The 12113-nt window shown below is 29.0% G+C and overlaps 1 protein-coding gene across 3 annotated transcripts in view; it reads right to left on the bottom strand.

Moving 5' to 3' along the window:
- Fancm (FA complementation group M) overlaps nt 1–12113 on the bottom strand; it is a 76665-nt gene that overhangs the window by 18008 nt on the left and 46544 nt on the right. For all 3 annotated transcript variants that reach the window (XM_071181566.2, XM_016048899.4, XM_016048898.4), the window contains 5 exons: nt 10127–10257; nt 6821–6899; nt 6564–6730; nt 1859–2065; nt 1217–1388 (listed from right to left, as the gene is read on the bottom strand). In XM_071181566.2, the coding sequence (XP_071037667.2) occupies nt 1217–1388; nt 1859–2065; nt 6564–6730; nt 6821–6899; nt 10127–10257 (756 nt within the window). The remainder of the gene's footprint in view (nt 1–1216; nt 1389–1858; nt 2066–6563; nt 6731–6820; nt 6900–10126; nt 10258–12113) is intronic.

Consider the following 12113-nt stretch of genomic DNA (forward strand, 5'->3'; position numbering starts at 1 on the left):
TGGAGTGGCCGGCGCAGAGCCCTAATCTTAACCCGATTGAACATCTCTGAGACAAATTGGACGGTCGGTTGAGGGCCTGTACCCCACTCCCCAAAAGCAAGCATGAACTATGGAGCTTCCTGTTAAACATTTGAAAGGAAATTTCTCTTGCCACTATGGCTAATTTAGTGGAAAGCATGCCCAGAAGGGTTGCAGCTGTGATCGCAGCCAAAGGAGGCCCTACCTCCTATTAATTTTAATAAATATGGGTTTATGTCATTATAGTGTTGTGTCCCGTCACTTTCTTCCAAATAGTGTATAACAAGGTTAAACAATCAAAGTTTGAATTAGGGAGTTTGCAATATTGTTAGGGAGATTGCAATAGAGATGGTAACAATAATATTAAAAGGAAAAGCAGCCTCTACAGAAATAGTTTTAAGATAAAGGAGTTCTTCATTAAGGAGATGATTTTTTGAACAAATTTTAGAAGCATAGTAGACAAATGCCCATAAGGCAGCTATTTTTAGGATGGTATAAAAGGTTATGAAGGGGGAGTTAAACCCAAATGGTTCTCAACAAACAGTAGTGAGAAATTCATCATGAGTAATAAGAATGTCTAAGGAAGGGTAAACACTTATTTTTTTTGTTCAAATAAGAATCATATGAAAGGATTCCTAATATTGAGAACATGATCAATGTCAGCATTGTCTATCAATATGAAACAATACTCTGAAGACACCGAAGAAGGATTTTATTTATAGAACCAAAACTGAAAGCACGCCCATTTTTGTACTTTCATCTGTGTTTTATTCATGTTATTTTTGTATTCATTATTAATTTTTTTTTGCTTTTAAAAATTATAGCATTTTATAAAATTAAAGAAATGAAATCTACTTCAGTGGAGTTCTTAAATAACCTATGATATCAAAATGGTTTTTTCTTTTATAAAGATATAAAGAATCATATTATGCAACTATTGTTTAGAGGGAATTTAAAGAAATTTAAACATAAGAAATAATAAAAAAATTTCTTTTTTAACATGTTTGGTGAAATTTTAGAGGTCTGACAGAGGCCTAAATATATTTTAATTTAAGAAAAAAAATTCCTTTACCTTTGATACCAATATACAAATTATCCCACCACAGGCGATTTCGATTTTTTAAAAAAAAAAAAATCTACCCAAAATAATATTTATATATACACACACATGCATTGATGCAGAAAGAAGTGTGCATACCTCTAGACTCTTCTTTTTTAATGTCAGGAGGAGTGATTACCATCTTTACACAGGTTGGTTTTCTGTCACTGGTTATGAGGGAGGGACTTTTGTAGAACATTTGTCCAAAAGTAAATCCCTTCATAATGGCCTTCTGCACTGATTTCTTCTTTCCTTCACAGCTACTCAACATCTACAAAAGATTCCATGCTATTTTTATCTATGATTACAAACTAGTGTCTTTCGTCAAAAGAAAAAAGAATGGATTTACAAAATCTGAACATTTTTCTCTTTTTTTTCTGCACATTGAACTTAAAATAACATAGAAAAATAATTTTTTATGTTGTTTCAATAAAAATTAAAATAAATTTTAAAAAAAACGATTTTGCAAGAGTAATTTGTTTTTAAAAAATGAATTGCACAGTAATCATTAACATTTTGGGGGGGAATATCAAAAATCTAAAATAGCGTGCTTAAAATGTCTCAATTCATTGAGTTTTTAAAAATACTAAATTTTATAAACAATTAGCACTTAACCTGGAGTTTTTATTATTCAATAATAGTTTTAGGAAAAATTAATGCTCTTTTCTGACTTAAAAGTGTATACATGTGTGTTAACGTCAGAGAAGTTCTTGAAATTATTACAAAAATAAAAAGTCATACCTTTTCTTCTTTGCCTTCACCAATCAAAATAACAATTCTGCCTTTTCTAAGCCTGCCTGTACGACCCATCCTCTGAACAAGGCGAATAGGTGACTTGGGGCAATCATAGCAAACAATCAAATCTACCTCTCCTATATCTAGACCTTCCTCTCCCACGCAGGTGGACACAAGAGTATTGTAACCACCAGAGCGAAATTGCTCCAAAACCTGAAAAATAATTCATTGGAGAAACTCACTGATCGTAAAATAGATAATTTGAATTGTTATTGCCATTTTTCTAAAACAAAATTGGAAAGAAAAATAATCCTACTACAAATCCATAACTACAAGTCCAACAATAAAAACATTCATTGATGACAAATTAAAAATAAAGCCTGACAATTTGAAAGAAAGAGGAATATTTTAACTGAAGAATGACCCGAGTTAAAAGAAGCCATTTTTATTCCGACTGAACGCAATTGACAAAGGGGGAAGGGAAAAATTCTAAGTATTATGTTTTCCATCAATTTCATTTTCAAAATAAACTACTGTTTGTCTACGATAGGTACTCTGACAGACATTCGTCTGGAGGGGTGGCGGTGACTATGGTAACAAGGTATGATTATTTCAAGTAGGGGTGCGGGTCCCTCTTTAAGGCTGGTTTTGGAGAGAGAAAATAAGACCATGAGACCTCTTTCTTCGGTCTATTGTGTTAGCTCTAGAGTGAAGAGAAATAAATATTCCCACCTGAAACATCGTTTAGATCGTTCGATTTTCTCTTTTTTTTAAAAGAGTCAAAATTTTAATAGCGGTAAGCACCCAAAATTTGAAATCATAATTTTTACATTTTTTGTTGTTTTTTAAAAAGTATATATTATACAAAACAATAGCCCAAAACGATTTTTTTTATTTAATTTATTTTACAAGATATTAAAAATTAAATTTCAAAGCTCTTTTTAATTAAAAAATAAATATCTAAAGATAGAATGAATGGATTTTAAAAAAATTTACCTCATTTTACGCTAAAATAATGGAAGTTTTTGAAAAAATAATTATAATATAACAAATGCTTAAAAAATTTAATTTTTATTGCGAAATTATGTTGTAAAATGAAAAACAAAAATGTCGTTAATGTCGTACAAAGTTCAAACAAAACCAACTTTAAAGTAAATTTTATTCTGAACAAAATGGCTTTTCAAAAAAAATGGATTACAATTCCATAAAAAGTTATAGCTTTTTTCGCGAAATGCTGCACTGCCGTGCGCTCTGCCACTCCACTCTGCTGATCGCTCAGTCGCGCTGTATCAGTTGATTTGGAGGGAATTTAAAAACCTCAACTAAAGTTTCACAAAATAACAAACATTATATTAAATAATAAATTTATAATTTTAGGTGAATAATATTACGAATAACTAGTTATTTATAATTTATTTACATAATTTTTTGAGTTCAAACTTGGAACTAGAAGAATATATTTTATTTATAACTATTTTATCAAAAACTTCAATTACTTCCGCGTGAAATGAGATACAATTTTTTAAAATCCATTTATTCTATCCTTAGATATTTATTTTTTAATTAAAAAGAGCTTTAAAATTTAATTGTTAACAACCTGTAAAATAAATTAAATAAAAAGAATTCGTTTTGGGCTATTGTTTTGTATAATATATACTTTTCAAAAAACAACAAAAAATGTAAAAATCATGATATTAAATTTTGGGTGTAACAGCTATTAAAATTTTGACTCAATGACAAATTAAAATTGTTATTTCTATGTAATGATTGATAAATAGGATATGTATGGAAATTGTATAAAATTGCTTTAAGCAAGCTCAATGTTTTATTAATAAATAACTCATCTATAAATTTATCATGCAGAGTAAATTGGTTATAAAGAAAAGAAATAAATTTGCTAATAAAAAACTGCTAGAATTATTTTTTTTAATAAATAGTGAGAAAAACTATACAGGTTACATTAAAATACAAGTAAGAAAACGTAATTTAAGCAACAAAAAAAATTTCAGATGGTTTGATGGGTGCTGATAAAAATCATCGTTGATAGTTTTAGATTTCATCCTATTTGCGGTAACTTGCTTTCAGTTTAAAAAAAAATTAAAAATAAATAATAAAAACAAAGATATTTAATACTTTTTCGGCACAGATAATGTGAACTATTTCCATTTTCAGCAAAAGTTTTATCTCCTTTTAAAATCAGAGTTAATAAGTTTAAGCACTTCACTTTTTCCAGAAAACTCAAATAATAAAATAAATTAACCACATTAAAAAATGTGCAAGTTTAGAAATTAAACCATCCAACAATCAATGAACATTCATAATAAATATTGTAAAATTAAAAAAACATGTACTACCCTTATTGTCAGAATTTGTTCACTTTTTTTCTTTTGTATTTAAAAAATAACAACCGATTGAGTAGAGAGAATCATTTCAAGAAAGAAAGAAATATCCAATGCGAGTCGTAAAAAAGTTATTGGATCAGATTAAATAAGTCTCCTACTGGTGGCTGAGTCAGCCAATCTGGTATACTTCCCATACAAGCTATCATCGAAGCTACCCTCCCTAAAATGCCCTCTTCTTGTTTCCATAGCACCAGACTGTCGCAGACTTTGTGGCGGTCAGAGTACCTATCGTAGACAAATAGTAATGGTGAATATTTACTCCATTCAGCGGTCTTTTTCCATACTTGTAAAACACAATGCAATCACAATTTGAGATATATGGAGTTTTAGCTTTTATAATCAATTTTCTAATACATACCAATACAATTCTAAAATCAAAGCTGGTTTAGAATAACACATTTGGATGTTTTTAGATTTTTTATATACATGCTTGTTTTCGCATTGTTTCATATTGGAAAATTTTTTTAGTATCATCTAATTCAGGCTTTAGTTGTTTAACATGTAAAAAAATAAAAGTTTGAAAAACTTAAAAACAGACAAATGTGTAAATTTAAATGGCTTCCTCAAAATCACATATTGCATAATTTTATTGCCTTACATTAAACAAAAAAATTTACAGAAGTTGTAAAAATTATGAAGCACTGTTTCTCCTAATAATCTACTTTGGTGACACCTTTAATTTCAACTCATTTTGGAAGGTTTTGTCAAATGGCACTATCATCAAAAGCTTACTGAATAAAAAAAATCAAGAAAATACAAATCAAAAATAACAAAGGAAGAGGCTTAATAAAACTTAATAAACTAATCAGTGATCGCGTAAAGGGATAAATTATAATTGCCAGCATTTGATTTCATGAGTGTCATGAATTAGAGTTTTAGAAAAGTTTGAAAAATGTATCATAAAAAGTTTTGTGAATGCAATAAAAAATCAAGAAAATTGCTTAAAAAAGGAATATTAATAAGGAATCAGAAATATAAAGGAATAAGAAAATTAAAGTTCTAACAAATATTCAGAAAATATTTTTAAAATATGCAGAATTGAGACAATAAATAAAAATATGCAAATAATGATTCTGACATTAAAAAAATAGTTATAAGCAAACTATAGGTAGTAGTTACAACCATTAGTTAATAATAGTTACAATCGTAAATACAGTCTATGCTCTTTATGAATGTAACCCTTTATTTTAATGGAGTCCCGCTACACATTAATTAAACGCAAAGTTATTTTAATGTTCAACGGGATGTTCGCATTGCTTCAATTCTGTTTAAGTTTTTTTAATTCGAAGAAAAATCATCAAACCAAAGCATTTAAACATTTTTGAACTTTCTTTTCTGTGGGCAATGAACACATGTCTTGAAAAATTTATTCAAACTGTTATTTATTTTTATGTTATGCCCGGATAAACCTGAAACATGACAGGACTACCATTATTTTTATAATTTTTCTTGTGTGAAAATTATATTCACTCTATTTTGAAATTGAGGTGGTTCATTTTAAGAGATAAAACATGTGGTATTTACATTCTTCTTGGTTTTATTTTTGCTTAGATTTCGCAGTACTCTAGATGTATGTTACGAAGCAAAAATGCTGTTTATAACCAGCATAGAACAGAAATTGAAAATTTTGAAGGAAATGGATAATTGAATTATATTTTTCTCAACAAAAAAAGTCCAATACTCATTAATAAGTAAATATTTGCTACAGTTTTGTTTTTTCTTGATTCCTGTTATAAACATACAGTTTTGTTTTGAAATAGGATTTGTTTTAAGAAGCATCAACTGTATAAGGAATTGCATTTATTCCTTTTCAAGGGTTACAAAAAATACAAAGAATATCTTTGCAATTGCAGCAGAAAAAAACAACTGAGCATTTTGAAAGCATTTAACTATAACAACTTATTACTTCTACTCCAGCTCTCAGAAACATAAAAAGATTTATTTTCATCTTTTTTTAAAAAAACTTTCTTAAACTGCCTCTCTAAATATTAAAAAGTCATGATATAAGGAAAAAACTTTAGTATGAATAATTAATCACCCCATCAATAATTGATAGAATTTTTTTCATATAGTCACCTAAATGCAATTTTAAAAAAACAATGAACAGGTAAAAAATGTTATCAGAATTGAAAATTTTAAAATTATACAGATACTTAATTTTTTTGTGAAATTGTGCTTCTTTTTATGATTATATTTTATGAAGTTTATTCATGCATTTAGTTACTAATAAAATGTGTTACGTTACTTACTAATACAAAGGGTATAAAAATGTAAATTACAAGTACATTGTGCAAACTTTAAGTCCTTACTTTCAGTTGCTGCTTTTGTGAAATTCCAGCACTGGTGGCTGATTTAGAAGCTTGTCCAATAAAACTCATACACTTGACCATGGGCTGATGAAGGTTTAACATGTCTACGATTTCGTGAACACTGTCTCGATACTGAGAAAATATCATCACTCTTGTGTTCTTATCATCTTAAAAGGAATGACTAGTTCAATACAATCTTACACATAGTTAAAAGTACATATAGGACAAGTTTAAGGAAAAACAAATCTAAAAATTACCTATGGTTTTAAAATGATTTAAAACAACTTCAAGTAGCTTCTTAAGCTTGGGGTGACCTGGAAGTGTTCTTTTGAAAACCTAAAAGGGGGAACGTAATAAAAGAAAACTTTTTATTTCGGGTTGTATCAACATGATTTAAATCATGAAGTAAACTGATTTTTTTTTTTTTTTTTTTGTAAAAATCTTTGATTTAAATCAAACTATTGGTCAAATTTACTTTCATAAGATTGTTAATTTTTCAATTGATTTTCATAGCTCAATTTACTTTAAATACTTTCAATTAGAGAAATGACATAGGCACATGGTGTGAAATAAATTATGACACTTCTTAAATGATATTTCAAAATTTTTAAAATTCTTTTGGATTATTTAGAATGCAAGTAAAGAACAATGTGAAAATTTAATAGTTTTTTATACTTATGCAACTGTAAAAAGAGTTATTGATAATGGATTTAAAAAAAAAAAAAAAAAAAAAAAAAAAAAAAAAAGATATTAGATATTATACTTATAAATTTAAATGATTTTAAACTAAAGTTCTGAAAATATCTCTTTAAAAACTATAAAAATCCAATTAAATAAAGAAATTAAAAAAATACATTAATTAGTCAAAATTAAAGTATTTGAATTTGTAATATGTTATACTAAACTAAACTCAGTGGCGCGACAGCCCGTAGAGGGCCAAGGCCTACTGTGCCCATCTCAGTTTTCTTGACCTTGGGCTCTGGGGTGCAGGAGCAGATGTTCCGGTCAGGTGGTCTGCCAAACGCGGAACCCCCAGTGTTTAGTTCCCAAGCATGCTTGGTACTCATTTATCGACCCACTGAAGGGATGAAAGGCTGAGTCAACCCTGCCCGGCCCGAGGATCAAACCAGGGACCTGTGGCACGACAGCGCGAAGCGCTACCGCTCAGCCACCGGGCGTCAATATGTTATAATTAGAAATTATTTTTAGTAATTCAGTTTAACCCCTTGCTTATGGCGTTTAGTATGATGAAGCCCACTATTATGCAAAAAACATTCAATCTATTTTTTATTTCAGGCTTCATTCATTCTTAAACATAATGGTTAATAAGTGTGAGTGATTGTCATAAGCATTGAATGACGATACACAATCAATGAGTTCCTTTAATTCATTTCATACGTTTTTCATTTTGATTTTTCTCATTCTGTTCTTTTTACCTCTGACGTTTAAACTTGCCTAAAAAGTTAAATTCTCATCTAAAGCCTTTTTGAGCATGGAAAACAGATTTGAAGGATTTATTATTCGTATACTATATATCTTCCAGAAACTGAGAAGAAAGAAGTATCTGTACAAGAAAAATATTTAAATTTTTCTTCATTTTTCAAACCACATGTTTGATTTTTTAAAACAATCATCATGATTATATAAAATTATATTTTAAGTATGTTTTAATAGCATGATGACTCAGTATTTTTCAAATTTTATTTTAAAGATAGCCTGATTTTATAAACCAGACAATTTTATCAGCGATAATGACTGAATTTGAAAACAACAACATCTGCAAAACCAAAATTTACAAGTATGACTACTCATCAAATTGCAGTTTTAGTACATAATATCAATGAATAATACCAATAATGGATTATGTAATACCAATAATTGCCCGCACCAACACCGATTTATAGTACTTCACAGTTTAAAACACTCACACTATATAAATATTTAATCGCAGCATTGGGTTATTACTTAAAAGTCCAGCAAGTTATTTTGTTTAAATGTGTTTTCAGAGTAACAATCTGCCTTCAGTGGTGTAGTGAAACGGAAAGTTACATATATGACCACTCCGCAAATTGAAAAATTATGATTGCTATTCACTATAATTACTTAGGTATTACACCAATATACAATCTACCCGCAAAGTTACTTTACAAATAAATAGGTGGCACAACAAGAATAAAGTATGTTGGCACTTAACATTAAAAAGACATCAGCAGAGGTTATACTGGACTGTAACACCTCACTTTTTTAAAAAAGACAACGTAGGGTATACTATGTTGCGTATACAACCAGGCTGTGGCACTAAAAGAGCAAAACTAAAAAAAAAAAAACACAACTATTACGAAAATGAATGTCTAATACACAGGTCAATCGCATATTGGGATATTAATGTTATTTAATTATATGCCAATTTTAATTCTTCAATTATTCAGAATCACACATTTTTGCAGTCAAAACATTTAGAAAATGGTTAAAGTGGGAGTAAAAGTTATCCTCTGATATGCTATCTGGAGTTTCCCTTCAACAAAAACTAGTTTTCCCACATATCTAATTAAAATGAAGAATTAGCTGCCGAACACTTAACAATGAAATTTAAAATAGAAAAATATAAGAGTGAGAAAAGAATAAAAATTCAAAATTTCATATAAACTAAATGATAAAAAAATAAATAATAGAAAAGCGTATGAAACTATTTTACATGAAAAAAAAAACATTTAAATTATTTACATACTTATTTAAAGATTTTTCTTTCTTTATCATATGTATACAATGATAATCGGACAAACTGTTTTATATAAATCATGACTAAAATGAAAATAATAATGAAGTAAAATAAAAAAATAATGTGAAAATATTGAAAAAAAATAGACATTTAATAGAACTTTCTTTTATTAATTTTTTTCTAAAGTTTAGAAAGTCAGGACATAGCAGGGACAGACTGCTATTGTCCATAACATTAAAAACTGAAGTTTTATCAATATGCCATTTCATTAACAGAGCATTTGAAATATGTCAATAATCTCTCTGTAGTAAAAAAGAGCCTAATTCTGTACTGAGAAAATTACAAAACATGCTCTCGTGCATTGATTATACAAACAATCGCTTACTCAACATGGCATCACAACTCTAAACTGAACTTCCTAAAACTAAACTAAAATTTGATATACTAAACACGTTAAAAAAAAATTATAGAAAAAGGGGGAAGAAAGAAAAAACAATTTATAAAAAAATTATCAAAAAAATTATCAATTATTTTTTTCTATCATTCAATAATTGTATCAAATTAGATCCATGAGTTTGTTAGCCCTCATCACCCCTAGTACTCTGTCAGAGATTGCTTTAAAAAGTCACCCAACAAAACGCAGCTAGCTACATATGCATTGCATTAACTTCTTGCTGCTACATGAGAATCTGATGGTCCTTAAGTGACTGGTCTTTCCTGTATCCCTCAAATGAAAGCGCAGTACCTGGACCTCCACTTCTATGAAACAGTTGCCTTCGAGAAATGCCAATAGAGGCCTTTATATGAATCATTAAAATGAATATCAATAGCATTTTTTACTCACACTTATATTTCCATCTGGAACTGGATCTGGAATATAGTTTTCTTGAACGTCAGACATTAATCTTTCAAATTCCTCGTTTTTTTGCAACTCAGCTCTGGCATGAGGAATAGATTTTTCTCCATTTAATATTCCTAAAAATATGCATTCACATACATTTGAGATAATTACGGTAATTCATAACATTTAAAAAAAACATAATGAATAAATATTAATTATAAAACATTTTTAATGCAAATTATAATTCCAAAATTAAAATATTATTTTAAAAAGCAATTATATAGTAATTGAATATTATTCTAGGTACTTTTAATGCTCGCGTTAAAGGACACTGTTTTGTTTCATGATTTGCTAATTCAGAAAGTACTATACTGAAAATTTCATTGTCAACCTAATTTATAATAATGATTCCGTTGTTATTTTATACATTACTTGAAGTATCTTTTTAATTTGCCCAAAATATTTCAATAGCTCTCTGCCGTTTTATTTTGGGCATTTCTTTTTAATTCACATGCATTTATGAAACATTATAATAAATTAATTTTGTATATGGGATAAGAGCAGAATATTTCTAAAATAATTCTCAAGATTTCCAATAAGATGATTCAGTTCTCTATCATCAAACTTTTTAACTTGTTTTCCAGTCACTTTGATTCACTTAAGATTGAATTTTCTCTATTATTGTTTTTTTTTTCCTAAAAAAATATGGATTTATCTAATTTAAAATTATTTATTTTATCAGAGCCTGATTCTAGCAAAATATGCAACATGATTTACTTTGATGCTAACCAATGCTGATAATCACATGTTTGCTTTAATTCTCAGGCAGCCATGGAAAAAAGTTGCACTTTTCCTGGAGTCTTCGCCGCATTGATAAATCAGTTTATATTATTAGATGAACGAAATTATATTACAGTCAAACCCTATAGTGAATCTTCAAGGGACTGAAATTTCGGTTCACTGTAACCGGGAGTTCACTATATCCGTTACGCAGGCAATTTAACTAATGGTTCCCAAACTCCTCCCTTTTATTGCACATTATTAAATAAATGACTGAAAAATATTATGTAGTAGCAAAAAATGTGTTATTTTTCATTACTCTTTGTCTTGCGTACAAAAAAAAAATTAGTAATCTTTTGCTGATGAGCAATCCTCAACATCAGATATGGAAACACTTCCCGACTCTCAGATAATTTTTCCAGATTTCTGTTATTCCGCTTTTTAAACCTGTCTAACCTGCCATTCGAGCACATAAAAGCAGTTTTATAAAATCGCTTATTAAATTCATCGACATTTGTCCAGATACTGAAAGATTGCGGCTTCCTCTATTGGTTAACCACTTCAGCAATGCTTCTTCAACATCCATGTGATCTGCTTCTCAACTTTTTTCTGCCATCTAAATTTTTTTCATGAGCAGAAATTATTAATTGCCTATTTTTTCATATGTTACAAACTGCAGATTTGGATAGTTCATATTCCCTGCAAATATCAGCTTGATTGCATTCATTTTCAATTTTTCTCATTCATTATGCCCATTTTATCATCAATGGAGAACGTTTTACGTTTACTGCTCGCCATTGTTAAATTTGAGACACTTGTTTGCAGGATTTTTTTAACTGAACTGAAAGCAGAAAAGAGTTGAAACGAGGGCCTTATCAGCCCATATTAGTGTCCAACCCTTTGACCAATAATGAATAATTACTCATTCCCTTTGACAGAAAATGCATGTTGATCCCACTGACACCTCACAGGTGCATCATCTGCCTGAGTTGGAAACATCTGCCTGCTTTGTTTAGGGATGGGAAAGTGAGATAAAAGAAGTAAACAAGGAAAAATGCTTATCTTTACATTCCCCTATATGGATGGTTCTAAAAATCGATCTATGTATTTATTTTGAAGTAAAAATTTCAAAATTATTACAAAAAAATGGAAAAAAAATCAGTCGAAGACAGAAAAAAGTTCACTATATCCAACTTCTTCACTTTTTTGG

Source organism: Parasteatoda tepidariorum, chromosome 4 (genome assembly GCF_982258835.1).
Source record: "Parasteatoda tepidariorum strain Cologne lab strain chromosome 4, Ptep-v5.0, whole genome shotgun sequence".
Taxonomy (NCBI): Eukaryota; Metazoa; Arthropoda; class Arachnida; order Araneae; family Theridiidae; genus Parasteatoda; species Parasteatoda tepidariorum.